The sequence below is a fragment of the Schistocerca nitens genome, chromosome 3 (genome assembly GCF_023898315.1).
Source record: "Schistocerca nitens isolate TAMUIC-IGC-003100 chromosome 3, iqSchNite1.1, whole genome shotgun sequence".
NCBI lineage: Eukaryota > Metazoa > Arthropoda > Insecta > Orthoptera > Acrididae > Schistocerca > Schistocerca nitens.
In genome coordinates, this window is record NC_064616.1 from 81,129,952 (window position 1) to 81,157,655 (window position 27,704).

Genomic DNA, 27,704 nt, shown 5'->3' on the forward strand with positions numbered 1-27,704 from the left:
TAACAGTTCCATTCTAAAATGACTGTTTGTGATCAAAAGAAATCAGGACAAAATGAAAACCAATACAGACTACCGTAATTACGACACACAGCAATGTAAAGATCTCCACTTACAAGCTGTAACAAGGACCCAAAGTCAGAAACATGTATGTAATCAAGGCATAATGTGACAAATGAAATTACATCAATGAATATGTCTGTCAAGCACATAAGAAGATTAAGAACGACATGATTAACAAATGTCACTACAGTATAAGTGAATAGCTCTGATCAACTGTATAAGAATATATGATATCATAAATGTGACAAATGAAATCACAACATCAGGGAATAGGTCTGTCAAGCACATAAGAAATTACGTTATAAAAACACTTATTAGTTGTATATTGTATTGCACATAAGATAGATTCATATGAATTCAGCACAGAAAAAAAAATTGTAAAGATATTATATAGTTGTTGAAATGTATCCTGACAAATCCTATACCACAAATGTGATCATTTGGATGATAATAAATAAATAAATAAGTAAATAAATAAATATGACTAATAGGAAATACTGAAGGTATACAGAGAAGGGCAGCACACATGCCCATAGGTTTATTGAAATGATGAGAAAGCATAACGGAAAAGTTAAAAAACCTGAATTGCCAGATGCTTGAAGCCAAATACCAGTCATCATGCAAAAGCCAACTTACAATATTTTGAGAAACAGAATTAAGTGAAGAATGTAGAAATATATTTGAACACCCTACATATCACTACTGTAAGTACCACAAAGACAAGATAAAACTAATTACATAGTGCACAGGAGTATTTAAGCAGTCTTTTGTCCTGTGCTCTAAATGAAATAAGAATGGGAGGAAATCTTGTGGTACAATCCAAAATTCCCTCTGCCATATGCTTCAGAGTGCTTTACAGAGTATGTATGTAAATGCTGATGCAGGAAACAAACAGAGGAGAACCCGATTAATGTGACACACGATTCTAAAGTACTTCTGTTTGCTGGTGGCAGTAGCTTGATAGTGAAGGATGTTGAGCACAAAATAGGCATTGTATCAAACACAGCAGTTCATGGCTTGTAGAAAATAATTAATGCTAAATTGTAGTGAGACTCAGTTTTTACAGTCGCGAACATACAATTAAACTAAAACTGACATTTTGATTACACTGAGTGGGCATATGATAAGTGACTCTAAACAATTCAAGTCTCTAGGTCTCCAGACAGCATACTGCAATGGAAAATCCACGTTGAGAATTTTGTTCAAAAACTGAATACTGCTGTATTTACCATTAGAGCAATATCCGAAGTAAGTGAGAGTCCAAAATGAATATTAGTCTATGTTTTTCTTTTCCATTTACTTATGACAGATGGCATTATGTTCTGGGGTAACTATCTCCATTCACAAAGAGTATTTTTGATTCAGAAATGGGCAGTTCAAGCAATATATGGTGTAATGTCATGAACCTCTTGCTGGCCCTTGTTCAGGATTCTGGGACTTATGACGCTGGCCTCTCAATATATACACTACTGGCGATTAAAATTGCTACACCACGAAGATGACGTGCTACAGACACAAAATTTAACTGACAGGGAGAAGATGCTGTGATATGCAAATGATTAGCTTCACACAAGTTTGACGCCGGTGGCGACACCTACAATGTGCTGACATGAGGAAAGTTTCCAACCGATTTCTCATACATGAACAGCAGTTGACTGGTGTTGCCTGGTGAAACGCTGTTGTGATGCCTTGTGTAAGGAGGAGAAATGAGTACCATCACATTTCCGACTTTGATAAAGGTCGAATTGTAGCCTATCGTGATTGTGGTTTATCATATCACGACATTGCTGCTCGTGTTGGTCGAGATCCAATGACTGTTAGTGGAATATGTAATCGCTGGGTTCAGGAGGGTAATACAGAACACCATGCTGGATCCCAATGGCCTTGTATCACTAGCAGTCGAGATGACAGGCATCTGATCCGCATGGCTGTAACGGATCGTGCAGCCATGTCTCGATACCTGAGTGAGCAGATGGGGATGTTTGCAAGACAACAACCATCTGCACGAACAGTTTGATGACATTTTCAGCAGCATGGACTATCAGCTTGGAGACCATTGCTGCGGTTACCCTTGACGCTGCATCACAGACAGGAGCGCCTGCGATGGTGTACTCAACGACGAACCTGGGTGCACAAATGGCAAAATGTCATTTTTTTGGATGAATCCAGGTTCTGTTTACAGCATCATGACGGTCGCATCCCTGTTTGGTGACATCGCGGTGAACGCACATTGGAAGCGTGTATTCGTCTTCACCATACTGGCGTATCACCCGGCGTGATGGTTTGGGGTGCAATTGGTTACACGTCTCAGTTACCTCTTGTTCGCATCGACGCACTTTGAACAGTGGATATTACATTTCAGATGTGTTACAACCCATGGCTCCACCCTTCATTTGATCCCTGCGAAACCCTACATTTCAGCAGAATAATGCATGACCAAATGTTGCAGGTCCTGTACAGGCCTTTCTGGATATAGAAAATGTTCGACTGCTGCCCTGGCCAGCACATTCTCCAGATCTCTCACTAACTGAAAACGTCCGGTCAATGGTGGCCGAGCAACTGGCTCGTCACAATACACCAGTCACTACTCTTGATGAACTGTGGTATCATGTTTAAGCTGCAAGGGCAGCTGTACCTGTACATGCCGTCCAAGCTCTGTTTGACTCAATGCCCAGGTGCATCAAGGCCGTTATTACAGTCAGAGGTGGTTGTTCTGGGTACTGATTTCTCAGGATCCATGCACCCAAATTGAGTGAAAATGTAATCACATGTCAGGTCTAGTATAATATATTTGTCCAATGAATACCCGTTTATCATCTGCATTTCTTCTTGGTGTAGCAATTTTAATGGCCAGTAGTGTATTTTCTTTAATGTCATTTGTCATTAACAATATGAACTTATTCCCAAGAATTAGCAACTTTTACTCAGTTAATACCAATCTGCATTTGCATAGCACTTCCTTGACTCTTGTGCAGAAAGGCATGCAGTATTCTGCTTCATCCATTTCCAGCAAGCTACCACAAGAATTTAAAAAATCTTTGCTTTAATCTAAACACATTCAACTATGCAAGTGTAAATTGAAGAATTTCCGTATGGATCACTCCTCCTATTCTGTCAGGAAGTTCCTCAAGATAATTAAGTTATATTCTGTGTTATTTTGTTGATTATGGTAATATATACTCACAGCTTGTCACCTGCATAGTATATGGCTACATTTTATTTTACCTGTGTGAATTTCATGTACTGATTCATTCCATGACCATGGAGATCTTCTTCTTAGCTTGGTGCTGTGGAACTAGATGTGTAAAATAAAAAAATTAATCTCTGGAAGTTTCAGTACAGTTCAAAGGAAATTACAACTGAAAGAAAATTCATGCTACAAAATATTCAGTTATGAGAACTAAATGTTCCCACTTTTCCATTTTATTCATTAATTAACACCATTTTAATTATATATTTTCATAGGAAAGTTGTTCTTTTATTCACATATCATCTTGTGTTCAAATCAACAGTACTGTGGAATTATTTCATTTTTGTATAGGTACTCAGCTACAATAGGAGCCAGCCTGACAACATTTAATCCAATCAATAGTTTGTGGCACACAACTCGAAGATCTTTTACATATCAGTTACACTTACCTGTACACCACTGGTTTGGCTTGTCAATAAAGCCACTGAAATTCAATTTAGGATCAATCCAACGAGCTGGTAAGTTTGAACATCTGTGATTATTGCTCCATATAAAAATATTAATTAAGTACACTATGATTTTAGCAATATTGTTTGCTATTTTTATGAGGAATTTATGCAATTCCAATCATATGATTAATTATATTCAAGAATTGACAATTCTTTATAGCTCCATTGCAAGTAGCTATGTCTATTGTTAAGCTGGATGACAAACACTGTAACATAAACAAGTATCTGTAGTTGCAGATGAAGGTAAATATTTTCTCTGAAAAATACGAATGTTTCCACATAATATTAGGCTACTAGTAACAGCAAAATAGGCTATGTTTACCTTGCCATATGATGTAGTACAATCATTAGTAATAAATTATTCCCATTAGGAGTATTCTGTGGTTTGGCTAAAGCTTTAGACCATGTGAACCATAATATCCCCATGCTAGGACAGCACACATGTCAGGTTCATGGTTTTTATGTTATCATCATGACAGAAAACAGAGTTTCTCAGTTCCATGTAGTTCACTTAACCATGGCCACTCAAAATTTAAAGCAATGAGACTTGGTGGACAGCACAGTTCTGTTTCCAGTACTCTGTTGTTTTTAATATATATAACTTACCTTCCACATGCACTGACCTTTTTGCAGATGATACAAGTATGGGAATAAAAATGGTACCAGTACCCTTGCTGTAAAGGTGGCTAACAAAATATTTGAACACACCAACAAATTCTTCATTCATACAAAATTATTTTCAGATTGTGGAACATATCATTTGTTTATAATAAGTTGGAATGAATGTGTACATGACCCTGTACATTCCCTCCCCCCTCCCCCTTGCCCCTTTTATACTCTTATATACTGATAAAAATACCAAATAGAGTACAATAAATAACAATAAATGAATTTTGACTTTATCTGGAAGGGATAATTGCAGAAGGAGATTTTGCACCTTTTTTTTTAATCTCTTCTGGAAATTCTGATACTGAACAGAAGTTGCAATATAATAAGAATGCCCTTAGAGGTTTATTGAACAGTGAGAATGATAAAATACTTTTTGTCTTGTGTGGAAGAGTCATAAATTTGCATAGCATTATTTGTGGCAGAGGCAGTAAGATCTAATATACTTACTGACTGGTTGTGGTACTTTTCATTCTACACTGTATTATGTTCATGGATGCTGAAATTTTATTTATATTTTTTAAACTCTGTCTCAAATATTTGTAAGTTTCAAGGTAATATATACAGGGGACTGGGAGGACTGAAGACATTTGGGAAAGAATATGTTGTTTCAGGCACATTGCATTGCTCTCACAGCTCTTTTGTGAGTAAAGAAAATAACTGAATGGGAAGGTATGTTACACCCAGGAAATAATTCTGTACTGAAGAGTGATGCAGAATGAGGCAATGTATATAACTAATACAGAGTGAAAAATTGTTTTGTTGGTGGGCAAACTCAGGCTGTAGCTGTATTTTCTTCAGTGCCATTATCAGTTATTTTGAAGTCTAATGCATCAAAATCTCCCTCAAGATAGTTGTTTAGTAGCTCTGTACAGCTTCTTGTAGCGATTTGTCGTGTTTGCTGTACGAAGGATGCTTGTATCATCTGCGAACAAGACATCTGTTTGTGACTCATTTTTCATCTCCAACTCATTTATATATGGAAAAGAAAGGATTGGTTACTGAACATAACATTTGGGAACTCCTCTTTTTTAGAGTCTCTTCATCTGAGAAATATGTTCCAATGGTTTTCCTAGCCCATTTTCTATTCCTATTTTCTGGTTTCTGTTTGTTAGGTACAAGCAGGACCATTTTAATGCAATACCTCTAGTGCTATGTACTGGGAGGTTCTGCAACAGTATATTGTGGTAGAAAATGTCAAAAACTGTATGATATGGCTTGCTATTGGCTGGCATTTAGTGACAACCAGGACCCCTAACTCCAGTACTAGCTAGGTGGAGAGACAGGGACTGAAATTGTTGGAAAAATATGAAGAATTAATTGTCTTAGCAGCTGACAATGGGGGTATCCTCAGTGCAAGTGATTATCGTATTAAAGTGTGTCAATTACTGAAGGAGTGCACTTAGATTCTGAAATGAGATACGTCAGCACTGAGCAGGAAGACAGGGGACATATTAAAGAACTCTGGCCCCTCTGAGAAACTTGTGAAGACTCTGAAGCCAAGAGCACCTAGGCCATTCACTTTGTATGGTCTGCTTAAATATACAAAGATGGCATACCATTTAGAAGAACTGGCTCTCCTAGATGCAGGGTGGAAAAATATATATCTCAATTACTAGCACATATGGTCAGCCACTGTAAACATCATATTAAAAATTATCAAACGTTTTTAGTGATCAAACATGTGATGATAGGGTCTGCCTCAACTTGGTCTTCCTGTTTATGAAAGTACCAGAAGAAGTAACATTAAGACTATTGGCTGCTCATTCCTTTCCTGAGATCTTAACATTATTTTGATAAACCCTGGTGACCACATATTTTTGTATGGTGGAAATTATTATAAAATGTCTGATGGGACAGTCATTGATTCACCACTGTCACCAGACATAGCTAATCTGTTCATGGAGAATTTTGAAGACTGAGCATTTAATAGTGCTCCCTCCCCCCTCCCCCTGTGCATCACGATTCTTCAGTTATGTTGACAATACTTTTTTAATCTGGCCATATAGTGTTGAGGCACTGCAGCAGTTCATTGACAGTATGGACAGTATGCACTTAAACATAATATTTATGGTGGAGATGTGGAAGGACAGAACATTGCCTTTCTTTGATGTGTTGGTCAGATGGAAAATAGATGGATGGCTCAGCCACACATACAGACATTTACCTTTGTGGGTGTAGATTCCACTACTCAGTTCAGAAAAGAACTGCACTGAAAACCATAATACACAGAGACAGGACTACTTTGGATAAGGAGTATTTCAGCTCTGAGATGAATCATATGCCAATGGTATTCAGAAGTAATGATTATTCAGTCCAAGATATTAAGTCATTACTGTCAAGAAAACCAAGATGTGATGCCAATCAACAAGCCAGCAGGATCAACACATAGTGTGGCTTCCATTTTGCAGCTAGTTAGTTACTTAGTTTCATGTTCCATGCATTATTTGCATGATAAATTGTAATTATGTGGAATGAGCCATTTTATTTTCATGTCACTAATTCTTGTGTAAATATGCCTACATGCTAATCCCTTAAAAGTTCTTTTTTATGTTTTTAAATATAAAAATAAAAAACAAAGGAAGAAGACATAGAGTTGTGAGTTAGTAATCCCTACCAATCACCTTTTACACATTTCAGCAATACAAATTCATCTACAGATTGGAAGGAATTGTAAAGTAGAAACTGTTTCAGTTTATTTTCAAATTTTAAATCGCTATCTAACAGACATTTTTTATCAGTGGGTAAGAGATCAAAAATTGAAGCATTGTGCACCCCTACTTGTGCTGTAGACAATTTTAATGTAGTATAATCAATGTCATTTCTTCATCTGGCATTGTAATTATGTACATCATTGTTCCTCTCAAACTGCAGTGGATTATTTACAACTGACTTAATGAAGGAATAAACATACTTTCAAGCAGTAGTCAAAATGCCTAACTCATTAAGCAGATGTCAACAAGATGCTCATGTGTCAGCACCACACGCTATTCCTACAGCAGGTTTTTGGAGCAATAAAGACTTTCATTCTTAAAGATGTGTTACCCCAGAACATTACTCTGTGGGACATTATTGAATGAAAATATGGCAACTTACTGACTTATCCCTCTGTATAGTACCCCTACATGTGCAGAACTAAACAGGTTGCATTTTTTCCCCCAAAATGGACAGTGGGACCATCCACAGAAAACCAGTCAATGATACTTTTAAGAATACTGTCTACCATTTCTTGTGTTGCTGTATGTGCACTGGGACTGAGTAAATATTAGAGTCATCTGCAAAAAGAACTTGGATTGAACTGAATTTTATTTGATCCTGTAAGATTACATTGTGTACAGTAAATGTACGTGTAATATAGGACATGTCAAAGTATTAACATTCATTATAACTTATTTTTCTACACATTTAGCTTAACTTTTTACATCACTGATAATGAATAACAATATATATAAATTTAACGGCATAAGTATTCTGCCACACTGTTAAACTCTTTTTCAATGAGATAGTCTTTCAGTTTCTTTGGAAAGACATTGTGAAGTACACTATCTTGCAGGTTTTTGGGCAGACTTCTTAGTAGTCTGATACCAGAGTACTGCGGTCCTTTTTCTAGCATTGCCAGTCGGTGGGGTATGCTCTGTACTTCATTCTTCCTTCTTGTATTGTGGATGTGTACAGTAGCATTTGTAATCCAGTCCTCACTACCTTTTGTGATGTACATTGTTGTTTTGTATGTACACAACGATGAAAAAGTTAAGATACCTAAATTCTTTAAACAGTTTCTGCACGTTTCAGAGGTCTTTCTACTTAAAATGGTCCTAATTGCTTTTTTTTGTAATGTGAACACTCATTTTGTTTGAGTTTCCCCTCACAGTCACTCCATACTGTAAGTATTGTTCGAAAAGTCCATGATACACTGTACACAGAAGGTTCTTGTCTGAATACTGTGATAGCTGCATCATTAAGAATATGACAGAGCTCAGTTTCTTACAGACATTATTAATATGTTTTTTCCATTTCACTTCATTATCCGCAAGAATACCTAAAAATCTAGCAGATTCTACTTCTTTCAACCTTGTTCCACAACCTCTAAATCCATGTCCTTTTCCTTGTTTTCAAACACTGCATACATAGTCTTTTTTAGATTTATAACCAGTTCATTTTCCAACAGCCATTGAGCTGTGACATTTGCAGATATGTATGCTCTTCTCTCAAGCTGTTCCATATTTTGGTCACTATTTAGTATTGTCATGTCATCAGCATACAATATTTTCTTTTCTTCCTCCTCAACACCTATATCATTAACAAACACATTAAATAACAATGGCCCCATTACCAAACCCTGTGGCACTCCATATTTGATGGGTTTGGTTTCTGATTGGTATGAGTTTCCTAATGATACATACTGCTTGCGGTTGCACAAGTATGATTTTATCCATTCACCAGGTTGCCCTCGAATGCCATAGTTGCTTAATTTTTGTATCAGCATTTCATGGTCAATGGTGTCATATGCCTTTGAAAGATCCAGAAACATTGCAGAGACAAACTTTTTCTCATCAAGGACTGTAAAATGTATTGTGTTAGACTGGCAATTGCTGATTCTGTAGATTTACTCTTTCTGAAACCATGTTTTGAGGGTATGAGAATGTTATGTTTGTCCAAATAATTAACTAATCTGGTATACATAAGCATTTCTAGGATTTTTGAGAAACCTGATATCCGTGAAACTGGTCTGTAGTTGTTGGGATCATCTTTATACCCTTTCTTGTACACTGCCACTACCTTCGTTATCTTCAGTTTTCTGTAAAAATTGCATCTCTGAAAGAACAGTTTGCTATGTTCAGCAGTGGTGTTATTACCTCCTCACATACCAGCTTTATTACATGATTTGATGTTTCATAATCACCAACTGATTTCTTGGACTTCAGTTTCTGTATAGTTTTCTGCAATTCATCTTCCATGGCTGGTCTTATAAACATAGTACTGCATGATCTTTTTGGTACCTTAATACCCTTCTGTTTTTGACTATTTCTTTCCAATTTTAAGTTTTCTACTACACTGATATAGTTATTATTCAGTATTTTTGCTATTTCCATACCATCTGTGACCACTGTGTTGTCTATTTTAATTGACCTAATACCTTCTTCTTTGTTTGACCCACCTTTTTCCTTTCTTTCAGCATTGATTGCATTTAAAGCTGCCTTTGCCTTGTTTTTTGAGTTCGCTATGGTGGTGTCAATTGCTCTTGCTTTGGCTTCTCTTATTTTTTTTTCTATACTTCTTTTTTAACATTTTATAGTTTTCAGCTTCGCCCATGCATCTCACATCCTGAAGCTTCCTTCGCTGTTCTAGTATTTCACTGGTAATCCACTGTGTTTGATCTTGCTGCCTTTCTTGTATCTTTACTTTGGGAAATGCTACATTAAAATGGTACTTAATTGTTGAAATAAATGCATCATATTTTTCATTTACACTCTGGGCCTCTGGGCTTCACTCCAGGTTTCCTTACTTAACATTGTTCTAAAGATATGTTGATATTTTGTTCACTGATGATCCTAATTTCTTTGGTTGTTTGTTTTGGTTCTGATACTGTGTCATTATTTCTGCAAAATCTGATTAGTTGTCCATGATGATCAGATATTTCTGTATGAACTACATGTGACTCATAGTTACACATATCAGTAATTATGTTGTCAATAACTGTCTCACTTTGTGAAGTCACTCTTGTTCGTGCAGTTATTGTTACTTTCATGTTATGCTGTATTAACAATCCTTCAAAATCTTGTCTCATTTTTGTGTCTTTTCCCATGTCAATGTTGAAGTCTCCACATATAATAAGATTTATCTTCATATTCATTCTCAATAAGCTAGCAATTTTTTTCAGAAAGATGCTAATATTACCACATGGTGACCTGTACACACAAAATATTCTAAAATCCTCTGTCACTATACCAGTAACTTCAAAGTCTTTTTCTCTAGCTATGGGCAATGTAGCAGCTTCACTGTTTACATTCTTTGATACAGTACCTGTTTTAATATATATATATACAAATGCCACCACCCTTATATTTAGATCTGCAGAAGTAACTAGCTAGTTTGTAGTCCTTTATTTCAACATTATGTATTTTACTTTCAGTTAGTCCATGTTCACTTATGCATAATATGTCTGGTCTTACTTCACTCAGGAGTACTTCTGCTTCTAATTTTTTGTTACCAAAGTATTGAATATTTTGATGAAGTACTTTTACGTAATTTTTCTTTTGTTGGTTTACATGTTGTGAGCTGTATTCTGGGGCAAATTCTTTAGCATAGTCTTTTTTTGTATGGTGCTTATATTTTTCATTTCCAGCTAGAGTGTATGATTTTTCACCCCCTTCAGGCCATATTAGTTTCTCTTGTTTATAATGATTTTGCAGAGATCTGCAAACATTCTGCTGAACATTTAAATGCAAGCCATCCTTTGCTAGTGAGTTTTCACATAGGAATTTGTATGGGTCTATAAAAATTGCCCCAAGCCGATAACATTGTTCTTTAAGAGCACAGTTTATTTTGGCAATATATTTTTCACTCACCAACCTTCTGTTTATGATTCCACTAAGTATCGGCCAAGATCCTGCATACATGTTTCTTGCAGATCGAATCATGTTTCTTGTTTCGTTTGCCATTTCTTCCTCACAGCTGCTCCTTAACGAATTTGTTCCAACATGTATGAACACCCCTTTATAGTTATGTCTGGTTTCAGAATCTGGTTCTGTAGTATCTTGTCTTGCATTTACCATATTTTTAAAACGTTTACCGAGTTGTTGTGTTCTAATTCCAGGTCATACATTGATCTTGTAATTGGGGACAGCGATATTCTTCAGCAGTGAATCGCCAATTTCCTTTTGTTGTGTATCTGTCACCTTGTTTTTCCTTTTGCTGTATGGCACCACCTTCCATTTAAATTTATCTTCCAGTTTTTGGCTTACTGAGTTTACCGAGACATCAACAAGAACACTTGAAATGTTGTTGTTTTTAAAGTCTGATCGTTCACTCATATTTTCGCGATCTTCTTGCTTTTCCGTTTGATGGCTTTTACACACACAGGACTTCTTTTCTTGTATTAATGTATCGTTTTCTTTCTTGATGGTCGAAAGTTCAGTTTTTAATGCCTCAATGTCACTTTATAGTAACTTTATAATTTCGTTTTTTGTATAAACTGCACTTACAAGATCGGCAGTTTCGTCACGTAAACAACCATGACACGTCCATGAAAAATCATCGCTGATGAACTTTAGATTTACTTTTGCGCACTTTTTGTGTAACCAGTAGTTGCATTTGATACACAGAATACCCTTCATCACATGCTTTTCACATTCTCTACATGAAGAACTGATGTCTATTAAATGGAAGATCATTTATATATACGAGAAGCAATAACAGATCTAAGGTTGAGCCTTGGAGAAGCCCATATGTGATACCTCCCCAGTCAGAGTGATGACCCCGGACCCCATGTGTTGAATTACTAAGTACAACATTCTGCATTCTCTTGGTTAGGTATGACATTATCCATTGGTAGTCTATAGCATCAATCCTATAACAGTTCAGTCGATCTAGAAGGATATTGTGATTCACACAGAAAAATACCTTAGATAGGTTACAGAAAATACAAATCAGTGCTATTTTTTCTATTCTGTGCCAGCAAAATTCGGTGAGTGAGTATGTAAATGGCATTCTCAGGAAAGCAACTCTTCTGAAATCCAAACTGTGATTTATTGAGGCTGTTATTATTGTCCAGTTGAGATACAATTCTGTAATACATCACCTTCTCAAAAATTTTGGAAAATTATGGTCAGCAGCAAAACAGGTCAGTAAGTTTCACCTTTCTTAAAGAGGGGTTTAACAAAGGCATATTTCAGTCTTTCTGGAAAAATGCCTTGAGTTAATGATGTATTACATATTTCAGATAAGAAAAGGAACAAATCTTTAATACTCTATTGGAAACACTGTCAATCTCAGAAGAGCTTTTATTTCTGAAAGAACATAAAATATTCTTAATTTCAGGAGAAGTTGCTGAGACATTCATATGATTGAATTTTATGAGAGTTGCAGAATTGCTCTTTCACCATACTGCCATGACTTTTCTTTTCATCTATTAATCCTTTACTTTCTAGTATATTTAAGAAATGATTATTAAATATGTTTTCTACCTGTGATTCACCATTTATAGCCCTTCCATCCAGTTCAATAGTTATGTTAACATATCCTGTCTCTTGTTTCACAACATTCCACATAGGCTTAAGTCTGTTCTCAGAATTAGTGATTTATGATATGATATACATGTTCCTTGAGTTTTTAATTACTTTTCTTAGTAATTTTGAGTAGTTTTTGTAGTGCACAACTACTGTAGGATCCCCACTTTCTCTTGCCAACAAATACACACATCAAAAAAACATTTTGCATCACCCCAGTTACCAGAACTCTGGAAGATAGACATTGACTGTTGATATTGTATCACAGACACAGTCCCTTTGACTGTCCAGAGATATCACTAAACCCGCTCAAGGATGTGAACAACCATGCACGAGCACCGCCTATTAGGTGGAGGGGGTCCGACAGCCAATCAGTTCCAGTCATTCCACCAGGAAAGAGGTACATGGCTCATGTTGTCTGTAGTTCACCCACGCCTAGACAGTCAATATCATGGTTCACTCACATCCACATTGTTACTTTCTGCCAGGAAGAGCTCTCAACAAGGGAAGTGTCCAAGTGTCTCAGAGTGAACCAAAGCAATGTTGTTCAGACATGGACAAGGTAAAGAGATACAGAGAGACAGAAACTGTTGATGACAGGCCTCACTCAGGCCGTCCAAGGGCTACTTCTGCAGTGGATGAATGCTACCTACGGTTTATGGCTCGGAGGAACCCTGACAACAATGCCACCATGTTGAATAATGCTTTTTGTGCAGCCACAGGCCATCATGTTACAACTCAAACTGTGCACAACAGGCTGCAAGATGCATTACTTCACTTCTGACATACATGGTGAGGTCCATCTTTGCAACCACAACACCATGCAGCATGGTAGAGATGGGCCAAAGAACATGCCAAATAGACCGCTCAGGATTGGCATTGTGCTCTCTTTACCGATGAGTGTCGCATATGCCTTCAACCAGGCTTTTGTCAGAGATGTGTTTGGAGTAAACCTGATCAGGATGAACGCCTTAGACACACTGTCCAGAGAGTGCAGACAGGTGGAGGTTCCCGATTGTTTTGGGGTGGCATTATGTGGGGCCGATTAACGCCGCTGGTGGTCGTGGAAGGCGCTGTAATGGCTGTACAATACGTGAAAACCATCCTCCAATTGATAGTACAACCATATCAGAAGAATATTGGTGAGCCATTCCTCTTCATGGACAACAATTTGTGCCCCCATTGTGCACATCTTGTGAATGACTTCCTTCAGGATAATGACATTGCTCAACTAGAGTGGCCAGCATGTTCTCCAGACATGAACCCTATTGAACATGCCTGGGATAGATTGAAAAGGGCTGTTTATGGATGATGTGATGTACCAACCACTCTGACACTCTGAATGATCTATGTCAAATTGCCATTGAGGAGTGGTACGATCTGGACCTACAGTGCCTTGATGAACTTGTGGATAGTATGTCATAATGAATACAGGCATGCATCAACGCAAGAGGACGTGCTACTGGGTATTAGAGGTACCGGTGTATACAGCAATCTAGATCACCACCTCTGAAGGTCTCGCCGTATGAGGGTACAACATGCAATGTGTGGTTTTCATGAGCAATAAAAAGGGCAGAAATGATGTTTATGTTGATCTCTATTCCAGTTTTCTGTACAGGTTCTGGAACTCTCGGAACTGAGGTGAAGCAAAACTTTTTTTGGTGTGAGTATGTTTCCCATTTTCCTTTCACAAGATACTTTAATCGCTTTAGTGATCCATGGCTTTTTATGGTGCTATTTAATATCCTTTGTGATTATCCTATTTGGAGAGGTACTTTCAAATAATGCTATGGATTTATCATGGAAGAGATTAAATCTTATGTTAGCATTTTGTTCATTATAAATTTCATCTAAGGTTATCTTTCCTAGGCCTTTTTAAAAACATTTGTTCTGGTGTCATTAGTTATTCTAACTGATTTCCATGAGGAATATCAGTCCTGGAAGGCACTGTCTTACTTATTCTAACTAACAGTCCATCATGATCAAAGAGAGCATTTGGTAATGGGTAAACAGTTATTTTCTTGCTATGAGCTTCACCAAAGAAAACATAATCAATTAGGTTTCACCCTTGCCAGAAGGTCAATTACTAATATCAAACTGTACTCTCCAAATAAGGTTTCCAGATCATTTTTCGTATTAGAATCCTTCAAAGAATCTACACTGAAGTCACCACAGACTATTAACTGCTTGCTGCTGTCTGACAGATAGCATAGTGAGGAATCTAAATTCCTTATAAAGAGTTCAAAATTTCTCTATGGGGATCTGTATACAGTTACAGTTAAAAGTTAACTACAGTTAAAAGTGAACTATTTTTCAATATTAATTCAAATTCTGTGCTAACTATGAAATCTACTTCTCTCAGTGTTTTTCAACTTGTGTAATATATGTAGCAACTCCTCCTTTTTCCATATTAGCTCTACATGTAATCTTCTATATGTAGCATATCTAACTCTGTGATTATGTGGAGCTCAGATAGGTACAGCATGTTCTTCTGTTCAGAGCTATCTAAATCTTCCAAATGACAACAAGCTTACTTTTCTGTGCGTTATTAAGCATTTGTTAGCCTCTTCGTTATTTTGATTTCGTTCAAAACAGGGTGCCTGAATCCTGATTCTAATGTGAAAAAGTACCTCTCAGACATCAGTAACCAGAGGGATCTTGCTTCGTGTGACGGTGGCCTCGCATACATTTTCTGTAAGAAGCTCAGCCAACCTATCTTTCCCTCTCCTATTCATGTGTAGGCCATGTCTAGTGCATCATCACCTCCCAGTGGCAGCAACAGGAACTGCATTCACATGAGATTTCATTTCAGTGAGCAGCAGTCTACTTAACTCAGTGTTCAACTGGCTCATAGCACTGTTAACCGCCGGCCGCGGTGGTCTAGCGGTTCAGGCGCTCAGTCCGGAACCGCGCGACTACTACGGTCGCAGGTTCGAATCCTGCCTCGGGCATGGATGTGTGTGATGTCCTTAGGTTAGTTAGGTTTAAGTAGTTCTAAGTTCTAGGGGACTGATGACCACAGATGTTAAGTCCCATAGTGCTCAGAGCCATTTGAACCATTAGCCACTGTTAACCCAAACTTGGTCATGGTGCTGTAGGGCCACAAAAAACTCACACTTGTGTGTGTAGTTGCTACTCCTGTTTCATCCAGGTCTCCCGTAATGCTGCAATTTCCGTTCTTAGCCAGGCTGTTCTCTTGTTCCACCTGCTTCTGATCTTCTTTGTCAAAGTCTTTGCCCAAGTTCTGTATGTCCTCTGTCACCTGGCTAAGACTATCACATGGCTTCACAACACTTGCAACCTGGTACCTGGATCCTAATTTTTCATGTACCATCTGGCCTACACCCCAGCCATGGCTACTTCCTAACAGTAAGACTCTTTTCTTCCTTCCCTCTTTTGGTATTGACCTACACTTAGTTTCTTTGCTAAACGTCTGTTGCACCCTACTGTGTCCTACAGCTAGTGAGACTCTTCTCCTTCCTATATCAGGTAACAAGTCATGTTTATTTGATACTGCAAGTTCATATGTAGATGAAGAAGTTAAGAGCTGTTCCCCCTTTACTCATTACTTGTTACCTTTACCCAGTTTCCACAATCTCTTCCCCCTTTAACCCAACTACTGGAATGTTATAATTAAAGTGCAGCTACTCACAGAGGTACAGTGTGGACTGTAATTATTGTATTGCAGTGAAATTTGGTAGATATTCTAATGTCTCCAGTGCTCATATTGAACAAATTGTGTAAGCTGTGGTTAATTATGACATCAACATTATGCCTTTCTCACTTGCCTGACTTTTTCTGCCCATGCCCCTTTCTTAATCCATGACATATGGAAGCATTTCAATATTTCTCTTTTGCATTCCTAGTACCTGCTGGCTAAAATTGGAACTAATTGTTTTCCAACATAAATCAGTTCTGCATTAACCCATCAGAATATCTACTACGTTTTGCTGCCCACACTGAACCTCTGTGAGTAGCTGCACTTTAATTACAACTACCCAGTAGTTCAGATTTCACAAACCAGAAGGCACAAATATTTGCCTCCTGTTCAGCAATTCCCTTGTCCTTTCTAGAGAGCCTACAGTTCCCCACCATGTTCTCCATTCAGTTCCACACTACAGTAACCACAGCAAAACTCCAAACCACAATCTAGACATCCCACTCCTTGTCTTAATATCTTACCACAACATCCAAACTTATCATGCACTGGAACACAGATTAAATGCTTGAAAATAGAATTAACTAATTTATCACAATTTATACTATACAAATATTTGTTATTTATGACACAAAAATTAGATCTACAGGTTGGTGTTTCAGGTGTATGATATAACCTAAAAAGTTAATTATTTCCACTTAAAACAAAAACTCAGCACCCATTTAACTGCAGTATCTGTTAATTAAGTTATTCAAAATAAAATGTAATTTTTATGTAACTGTAATGTATGAAAACTATATACAAACAAACTACCAGTGTAAGAAGTTTCTAGATCAAACAACTTAACATTTATGACACTTTTCATAAGTATTAACTTAATAATTAATGGTCACCCTCTCCTTAAGTTTCTGGAAATAAGAGTTTACTGCACCCAAAATGAAAACAAAAATATGACTATAAACCGACTTTACGATCTTTTCAAATTTTCTGGAATAATATGTAAAGAAAAGTGAAACCTTTAACAGTAAGCTTACTAACACAGTAATACACATATTTAAGGAGTGATTTGTACTAAACTAACTCTTATTGCAATCTAAATACACTGAAGGGAAAAAAATCCAAACACCAAGAAGGAGATGTGGGGGATAAATGAAAGTTGGTAGGCATGTTTCTACATCTGAAAGATGATGTCTGTTCAGATTTCATGCCAGATGCATAAGATTGGCGCTAGTGGTGCCACTATGAGGATGCAAATCAGGTTTACTTTAGACACATGCTGTAACCATGATGAGAATTAGTTACTTTGAGACTGGACATAGTGAAATGATGTTAATCAAGAATGCCTTTACAATGATGAAGATGCCATTATCAACAGCTCACTGAGTGTGAATGAGGTCATTTAATAGGACTATGAGAAGCTAGATATTCTCTCTGTTATATGCAGAAAGACTTGGCGGGAATGTGCCACTGTTCCTGATTACTGGCATTGATGGTCATGGGAAGGTATGGTCACAGGAAGACCAGGCTCCAGTTGGCCACATTGAGAAGAAGACAGTCATGTTCAGAGTATGGCTGTGGTACAAAGTATTGCATCTGCAGTTGCTATCTGAGCTTTGCACCACAGTGAAATAATGAACTGTTACAAATTTACTTCAAGGACAGCTCTTAGTCAGACGCCCTGTAGCATTCTACTGACCCCAAAATACCAATGTAGGCAACATCAGTGGTGTCAAGCAACAGGTTATTGGAAGGCAGAATGGAGGTCTGTTGTGTTTTCTGATCAAAGCCAGTTCTGCCTTGGTGCCAGTGATGGCAGTGTATTGGTTAGAAGGAAGCCAGGTCAGCACCTGCATCCAAACGATCTACAATCTAGACACACTGGACCTACACCTGCATTTATGGTCCAGGGTGCAATTTTGTATGAGAGCAGGAGCATCATTCCAACAGGTGTTTTCCAACAGGATAACACTCAGCCACATAACACTGTTGTAACCCAACATGCTCGTAAGAGTGTCAACATGTTGCCTTGACCTGCTAAATCAAGTGATCTCTCTCCAGTCGAGTGAGTATGGGACATCATCAGATGACAACTTTAGAGTCATCCAGAACAAACATTAACTGTCACTGTATTGACCAATGACATGCAACAGGCATGGAACTGTGCCCTATAAACTGACATCTGGCATCTGTATGACACAATGGATGTCAATTTATATGCTTGCATTCAACATTCTAGTCATTACACTGATTAGTAATGTATCAGCATTTCACATTTGCAGTGGCTTATCTTGGGCTTATATTAACCTGTGATGCTGCAATCACTTCAGTGTGTTACATACAAAAATGTATTCATGAAATTTCATTGCTCTACATTAATTGTTTCTTGGCGTTGGGATTTTTTTCCACCAGTGTAACTCATCTTTATGAAAGTAAAGTGCACCAACTAAGAATCTAGGTAGAATAATAAATAGTCAAGTAATCAGACCAAACTCTCAGAATGAGATTTTCACTCTGCAGCAGAGTGTGCACTGATATGAAACTTCCTGGCAGATTAAAAATTGTGCCAGATTGAGATACGAACCCAGGACCTTTGCCTTTTGGTGGCAAGTGCTCTACCAACTGAGCTACCCGAGAACAACTCACGCCTTGTCCTCACATATTCAATTCTGCCAGTACCTCGTTTGCTGCCTTCCAGACTTCACAGATGCTCTTCTGTGAACCTTGCAGAACTGGCACTCCTGGAAGAAAGGATAATGCGGAGCAATGGCTTAGCCACAGCCTGGGGGATGTTTCCGGAATGAGATTTTCACTCTTCAACAGAGTGTGCACTGATACAAAACTTCCTGGCAGATTAAAACTGTGTGCCGGACCGACACTTGAAGTCAGGACCTTTCCCTTTCGCGTGCAAGTTCTGTACCAACTTTTTTTTTTTTTAATTTTTTTATCGGGTCTCCTTCCTCCCCTTCAACCCGTACTTTATGCTCATCAATTTTTGTCGTCTCGGCCCGGCTTCTCCACCCTTAATGAAAGAATGTAACTTGATGATGTGGAAACGCGCTTCATCTGAACGGCAAACTAAGTATGCCCCCTTCTGTTTCCTTTTGTTTGCAACATGGCTTGAAAAAAAAAAAAAGGATATACACACACACACTCCTGGAAATTGAAATAAGAACACCGTGAATTCATTGTCCCAGGAAGGGGAAACTTTATTGACACATTCCTGGGGTCAGATACATCACATGATCACACTGACAGAACCACAGGCACATAGACACAGGCAACAGAGCATGCACAATGTCGGCACTAGTACAGTGTATATCCACCTTTCGCAGCAATGCAGGCTGCTATTCTCCCATGGAGACGATCGTAGAGATGCTGGATGTAGTCCTGTGGAACGGCTTGCCATGCCATTTCCACCTGGCGCCTCAGTTGGACCAGCATTCGTGCTGGACGTGCAGACCGCGTGAGACGACGCTTCATCCAGTCCCAAACATGCTCAATGGGGGACAGATCCGGAGATCTTGCTGGCCAGGGTAGTTGACTTACACCTTCTAGAGCACGTTGGGTGGCACGGGATACATGCGGACGTGCATTGTCCTGTTGGAACAGCAAGTTCCCTTGCCGGTCTAGGAATGGTAGAACGATGGGTTCGATGATGGTTTGGATGTACCGTGCACTATTCAGTGTCCCCTCGACGATCACCAGTGGTGTACGGCCAGTGTAGGAGATCGCTCCCCACACCATGATGCCGGGTGTTGGCCCTGTGTGCGTCGGTCGTATGCAGTCCTGATTGTGGCGCTCACCTGCACGGCGCCAAACACGCATACGACCATCATTGGCAGCAAGGCAGAAGCGACTCTCATCGCTGAAGACGACACGTCTCCATTCATCCCTCCATTCACACCTGTCGCGACACCACTGGAGGCGGGCTGCGTGATGTTGGGGCATCAGCGGAAGACGGCCTAACGGTGTGCGGGACCGTAGCCCAGCTTCATGGAGACGGTTGCGAATGGTCCTCGCCGATACCCCAGGAGCAACAGTGTCCCTAATTTGCTGGGAAGTGGCGGTGCGGTCCCCTACGGCACTGTGTAGGATCCTACGGTCTTGGCGTGCATCCGTGCGTCGCTGCGGTCCGGTCCCAGGTCGACGGGCACGTGCACCTTCCGCCAACCACTGGCGACAACATCGATGTACTGTGGAGACCTCACGCCCCATGTGTTGAGCAATTCGGCGGTACGTCCACCCGGCCTCCCGCATGCCCACTATACGCCCTCGCTCAAAGTCCGTCAACTGCACATACGGTTCACGTCCACACTGTCGCGGCATGCTACCAGTGTTAAAGACTGCGATGGAGCTCCGTATGCCACGGCAAACTGGCTGACACTGACGGCGGCGGTGCACAAATGCTGTGCAGCTAGCGCCATTCGACGGCCAACACCACGGTTCCTGGAGTGTCCGCTGTGCCGTGCGTGTGATCATTGCTTGTACAGCCCTCTCGCAGTGTCCGGAGCAAGTATGGTGGGTCTGACACACCGGTGTCAATGTGTTCTTTTTTCCATTTCCAAGAGTGTATATAAAAACAAAGATGATGTGACTTACCAAATGAAAGTGCTGGCAGGTTGGCAGACACACAAACATACATACAAAATTCAAGCTTTCGCAACAAACTGTTGCCTCATCAGGAATGTGGATGGATATGTGTGTGTGTGTGTGTGAGTGTATACCCGTCCTTTTTTCCCCCTAAGGTAAGTCTTTCCGCTCCCGGGATTGGAATGACTCCTTACCCTCTCCCTTAAAATCCACATCCTTTCGTCTCTCCCTCTCCTTCCCTCTTTCCTGATGAGGCAACAGTTTGTTGCGAAAGCTTGAATTTTGTGTGTATGTTTGTGTTTGTTTGTGTGTCTGTCGACCTGCCAGCACTTTCATTTGGTAAGTCACATCATCTTTCTTTTTAGATATATTTTTCCTACGTGGAATGTTTCACTCTATATATATATATATATATATATATATATATATATATATATATATATATATATATATATATATATGATATGGTTATAATAGAGGGAAACATTCCACATTCCATATATATATATATATATATATATATATATATATATATATATATATATATATATAGAGGGAAACATTCCACGTGGGAAAAATATATGTAAAAACAAAGATGATGTGACTTACCGAACGAAAGCGCTGGCAGGTTGATAGACACACAAACAAACACAAACACACACACAAAATTCAAGCAGACATGTCTTTCGTTCGGTAAGTCACATCATCTTTATATATATATATATATATATATATATATATATATATATATATATATATATATATATATGAGAAAGAAATTTATAGATGCAGTCACGTTTCCATAGCAATTATGTGAATGCCTTCTCAATGGAATATATATATATATATATATATATATATATATATATATATATATATATATATATATATATTAATTCCATTGAGAAGGCATTCACATAATTGTTATGGAAACGTGACTGCATCTATAAATTTCTTTCTCAGTGCATGGAAAACTGGAAAGAAGGAAACTCATTATTGCTGATATGTAAAATTTTCTTCTTCAGAAAGGTAACGAAGTGACGTAGGCTTCGGCTGCTTCATTTTATACATAATTAACATAAATATGCCTTCTTGTGCGAAGAAAAGGAAAGAAGGAAAAAAAACTAAATATAGGGTATTTGCCAGTTTCATCACTGTGTTGCTGCTTCCCTCAAACCAAAGTAATATATACACAAAGGCTTAACTGGTCTATACTGATGATCTTCTCTGTTTAATTGCTGTTAGAAAACCTCCTACTGGTACATGAAGTAGAAACTTTAACCAAAAATTATTTGTCTAATAGGCTGTTTGGCTGTATAATGTAAATTACTCACTTCTATTGTTTTAGTTAAAAAATTTGCATAATTTCCTTTGTATTTTTAGTACACATTTACTTGTGGTGCTCAGTTGTAAAGTGTACCCAGAAATCCTCCCTATTGCTCAATTCTTTTGTTAGGATGTAATGCACCGTCTGGCCTTTCAACCAGTTGATTGCGTTTCGTCTTTTTTTAGGGTAAGGTATACTGTCAGGGTCGAAAAATGCAGCAGGTATATCAGCGTTAGGCACGGTTCTGCTGGCGCTCACTAACTTTTGTCACGTGTAGAGCCGTATGTCTTTTACCTTGTCACACAACAATCTATACTCTTCAGTATCTGGTATATTACATAATGTACACAGCGGTGACTCGGCCAATCGAATAGAATGAAGTTTAGAGTTCTCAGTAATTTTCCTGTCGATTTGACATACGTTGGCAGGTTCCTGCAGTGAATATTTTCCCATATCGTTTCCCAGTTATAACGAGGATACTTTCGTTCTACGTCATTTCTGGGTTTGTCTTTCATCAAGTTATTCTAAAGTTCTTTCACTTTCACGATGTCTTTTTCAGGAATCCTTGCCTGCGTGTAGCTGTATTCCACTAAAAAGTACCTATTTGAAGTGGTACAGTCCGTCGGGTATGTGTTGGACATTTATAGGTGCACTGATGTCAGCAGGAGCTATTTTGTTTATCAAATGTGCAGCAAGGGTACCACTTGGTTCTTTCAGTTGTTTCTTGCGCTTGTGCTTTTTTGCTGACATCGGTAAGATTTAACCCACCAAATTTCGTAGGGAGCATCAGAATTTCATATTTTACATTAAAAATACGTCCGCGGCTCACAAAATGTCTCAGTGCAGATGCGATGCTTTTAGACAAAGTCGCACGTGGTGGCAGAATTTGTGCTACGTAATTAACTTTGGAAGTGATTGTACATTTACCACTGTTACTTTCTGAAGTTCATCGAGTTTCCTAATACTACGTGCTTGTACGGAGGCACGTACATTGTTAAGTAATTTTCGATAATTCGCAGCAATAGTGTGCTCGATATTTCTTTTAAAATCTATGCTGAGACATTTCACGGTTACAAGCTCGCGTAACAGACCCTGCATTTGCATCCCAATTCCACAGCTGATGTTGAAAATCTATTAAGTTTTGCACCAGATGCCTGTTCATATTTTGTTACTGTTAGTAGTGCGCTCTCTACTTTAGTGTCATTCACGACTAGAAAGCCAACATCATCAACTTACACCTTGCACGTGATCTTTTCTCCGTGCATTTGTAGTCCTTATAGATTTTTCGTAAGGGAGGCAAGCAGAGGTTTGATGGCAATGCCGAAGAGTGCCATTGACATTGGACACCCTCACCTCGTGCAGCTGGTGACGTCAGTTGGGCGGCTAACATGTCCGTTGCTGACTGATCTGGCTCAGTTGTTTATTAATGTACTCGTACTTCTTACTACTGCAATGAACCTAAGTGGGAAGCCCATTGCGCACATGTTCCAAAGGAGAAAACGATGATTAGCCCTGTTGAAGGCTTTATCAAAATCAAGTGAGATGAGTGCACATTTTATTTTGCAGATGTCAGCCGTTGAGATTAGGTCCCTGTAATCACAGATGGTCTGAAGAATTTTCCTATCTCTGCCCACAATCATTTGATAAGGGCCAGTGACGCTGGTCACTGTGGTTATCAGCCTGCGGGTGAGGATGAGACCAAAGATTTTGTAATCGCTGTTTAAAAGTGTAATAGGCCTCAGAGTGTTTATAGTTTTCATGTTGGTAGTTTTTGGCACTAACACTACGAGTCCGTCACGAAATTCTTTCGGGATGTTCTAGGCACTTCAGTCTGGAACCGAGCGACCGCTACGGTTGCAGGTTCGAATCCTGCCTCATGCATGGATGTGTGTGATGTCCTTAGGTTAGTTAGGTTTAAGTAGTTCTAAGTTCTAAGGGACTGATGACATTAGATGTTAAGTCCCATAGTGCTCAGAGCCATTTGAACCATATTTTCTTTTGGGATGTCATTTTCAGGGTTTAGTAGTTTGTTGCAGATGAGAGTAAGCTTGACTTTTACAAGGCCACTAAATTTGTGATAAAATTTTGCTGGTATTCCATCGGCCCCTGCAGCCTTATTTTTCATGTTTCTGTATATAGCTTCTTTGACATCTTCTTCAGCCACTTCCGAGATGAGAGTTTGTGATTCCTCATGGCATACTTTGCCTTGGAAGTTGATCATTAACTCATCTTGAAGCTGTTTGTCAACTGGTTGACTAGACATTAAGGATTCAAAATGTTATACAATTGCCTCTTTAATCTCTACTTTGCTACGTCAGCTTCCTTCGATCATCAGTTGTTATTTCAGATAATATCTTGTGAGACACCCTTTTGCTTTCACGAATGACATGATAAATGGAAGTGACCTCATGCTATGCTATATTCTGGACACGCAACCTTATTTGGTAGCCTTCCAGTTGTTTACGCCAAAGTGCCAAAATTTTTGCTTTGATTTTGTTAATTCTTTCGTAGTTGTCCACAACTGTTGCATCGGACTTGTACAAGTCCCTTAGACGGTGAAAGTATAATTCTATAGTTGATTTGTACCAAAATTTTTTGTCTTTTGAGTAATTTCTGAAAACTTCCATATTTTAGGTTTGGTGTGTTTCAGCCACCAGTCAGTACCAGAATTGTACGAGCTAAATTTGTTTTCACACTCTGTCCATACTTTGTTCAAATGGCTCTGAGCATTATGGGACTTAACATCTGAGGTCATCAGTCCCCTGTAACTTAGAACTATTTAAACCTAGCAAAGGTAAGGACATCACACACATCCATGCCCGAGACAGGATTCGAATCTGCGACTGTAGCGGTCGAGCAGTTCCAGACTGAAGTGCCTAGAACCGCTCGGCCACAGTGTCCAGCCCTCCATACTTTGTAAAATGCCCCCTGACAAGCATGGTCTTCCAGATGTGACACATTGAGCTTCCATGTACCTCTACCTCGGTAGGTCCTTTGTTTTAACAGATTGATTGTGCATATGTACGCAGCATGATCCGAAAATATGGTAGGCCATACTTCAGACTTCAAAATGTGGTGTTTCAAATTGTGCATTATGTATATCCTGTCTAGATGACTCGCCGAGTGACTTGTGGTGTGGGTGAAGCCAGGGGCTGCACCGTGCATATGTTCCCATGAGTCTATTAGTCTTAAATCATTAACTATACGTTCCAGTTCAGTACGCTTGTTGAAATTGGGAGTTTGATCTTTAGCATGCAAAACACAGTTAAAATCTGCTCCTGAGATAAGGTGTTCATATCAAGTCCCAACTAGAGGGACAACTTCTTCTAAAGAAGAAAGAACTCCGCTCTGCCGTGCCTGTTGCTGGATCCTGAAGGGGCATACACGTTAATGAGTCGTATTTTGTTTATTGTGGTCGCTACGCCTTTACTGTTTGGTAGTTTTACCACATCTTGGACTACTATGCCCTCCTTTGTGAGCAGAACTGTGCCCATTTCCGTTCCATGCCCTGGGTTTGTAATGGTGTTGAAGCCAGGTATGTTACCAAGCTCAATGTCTGTCACTTCCTGTAAAATGATAATGTCACTGTCAGAAGCATATATAAAATCTTTTAAGTTCTGTAATTTAAAGGAACTATGAATCTTATTAAGGTTTACTGTAGTGGTCTTGTTTGCTTGTATGTCGAACACTGTTCGTTCTACCTGATCAAACTTTAAAAAACATTCTTCCATTTTGTTTTGCAAGCATCAGCTTTAAAATGCATTTTAATAATAGTCTCTGGTAGCAAATGTTTCAGTGGTGTGTCCTTGTTCTTTAGAAATTTCGTTAATGGAGACGTCTTCGTTGAAGAAATCAGCCACCTTTGGGGCTGGCGGACAGTCTGTTTTAGTTTCTGAAGCTTCTGTCATTTCTTCATCCACATTGTTATGGTTGCTTTCGCCTGCCCAGCTGGTTGATGTTGTCGTGGGTGGGATGAGTGAATCTTCAGGAGAGTAGCTCGTCTCTTGGAGGTGCTTGGATACTTTCTTTGTTAGCTTTCCTTGGACATCTCGTTTTTCCAGCGCAGAAGGAAAACGCTCCTCAGAAACTGGTGTCACTTTCATGTTGCTGTAGATCTGTTTGCTTAAGCTACTACCTATTTCCTTCGCTTTTTGTCATATTCTGGGAGCTGTCTCCTCTGAACCTTTGCGCGCCAGCTGGCATTTCTTATTTTTCTTTGGAGAAATGCCTCTCGATGGACTTTCTTCAGTATTCAAGTTAGTTTCAGTTTCCTGCAAGGTGTGTCGGTCTGCAGCTTCCTGCGGATCTGCTTCCTTTGCAGTTGCAGGTGCCTGTTTTGGTGGAACTTCAACCGTTTATGTAGACTGGTGGGACTCTTGGAGGTCGTCAGCTATGATGGCAGTGACGTCCATCGGAATTTAAGTGTCTGAAATACTTGTATTTGCATATGATTTAGGGGCTGATGAAGCAGTCAGTTGTGCACGTGCCATGGCGGCGTAAGTTCCAGGCAGTGTGGTCATCGCCATTGGCCTGGCGGCCTCACGGGCTGGCAGCTGTGCAACGTGCCGCTGTATACATTTTGTGCGAACATGCCTGGGCTTGTTACAGGTAGCACAGGTTCGCAGTTGGTTGTCATAAATTACAATCCCTCAATACCCGCAGACATTGGTGTACGACAGGATGTGCTATTGCAACTCTACTCAAAGCTGCCGTACTCCATTTAGTATGGGAAATTTATGCCCGCTTGACCATTTCTCAGCATAGTTGCTGAGCACTTTCCCAAAGGGTGAAATTACAGCATTAATTTGTTCTGTTGTAATCTCAAAAGGCAACTCCAATATTCGAACTGTGCAAATGCCAAAACCAGCATGTGCAACGGTGACTTCATCAACGTTTCCATCAGAATACTTAAATTTCTTGACACCTCCAGAAGACTCAACTATTTTCTCGCACAACTCGGCATTACACAATTTTACAAACACAACACAAGCTAAAGTCAACAGGTGTATCCCTATTATATCATTAAAGGAGAGCTTCACATCTTCTTGTAACCAATTGTCTACTTCAGACAACTTGGGTCGAGCATATCGAAGATCAAAAGTAAGTTTCAATGTATCTTTTCTACTTGGTTGGGCCACCATTGCATACTACTCATTATTTCTTGAAGTGTTCTATAAACAGAGCTTTAAGCTGCAGCAAGTGCAAGACCTACCATGTGGAAGCAAAGACGGCACAGTGCACACCACACTACGTCTTTACTCCATGCCGTCCGCCGGCTAACTGCCAACTGAGCTACCCAAAAATGATTCACGACCTATACTCACAGCTTCAATTCTGCCAGTACCTTGTCTCCTACTTTCTAAACTTCACAGAAGCTCTTCTGTGAACCTTGCAGAACTAGCACTCCTGGAAGAAAGGATATTGCGGAGACATGGCTAAGCCCCAGCCTGGGGGATGTTTCAGGATGAGATTTTCA

At 39.2% G+C, this 27,704-nt stretch overlaps 1 protein-coding gene across 2 annotated transcripts in view; it reads left to right on the top strand.

The window, feature by feature from the left end:
* Window positions 1–27,704, top strand: part of LOC126248043 (uncharacterized) — a 706,800-nt gene that overhangs the window by 452,526 nt on the left and 226,570 nt on the right. For both annotated transcript variants that reach the window (XM_049948671.1, XM_049948672.1), the window contains exon 14: window positions 3,602–3,768. In XM_049948671.1, coding sequence (XP_049804628.1) covers window positions 3,602–3,768 — 167 coding nt within the window. The remainder of the gene's footprint in view (window positions 1–3,601; window positions 3,769–27,704) is intronic.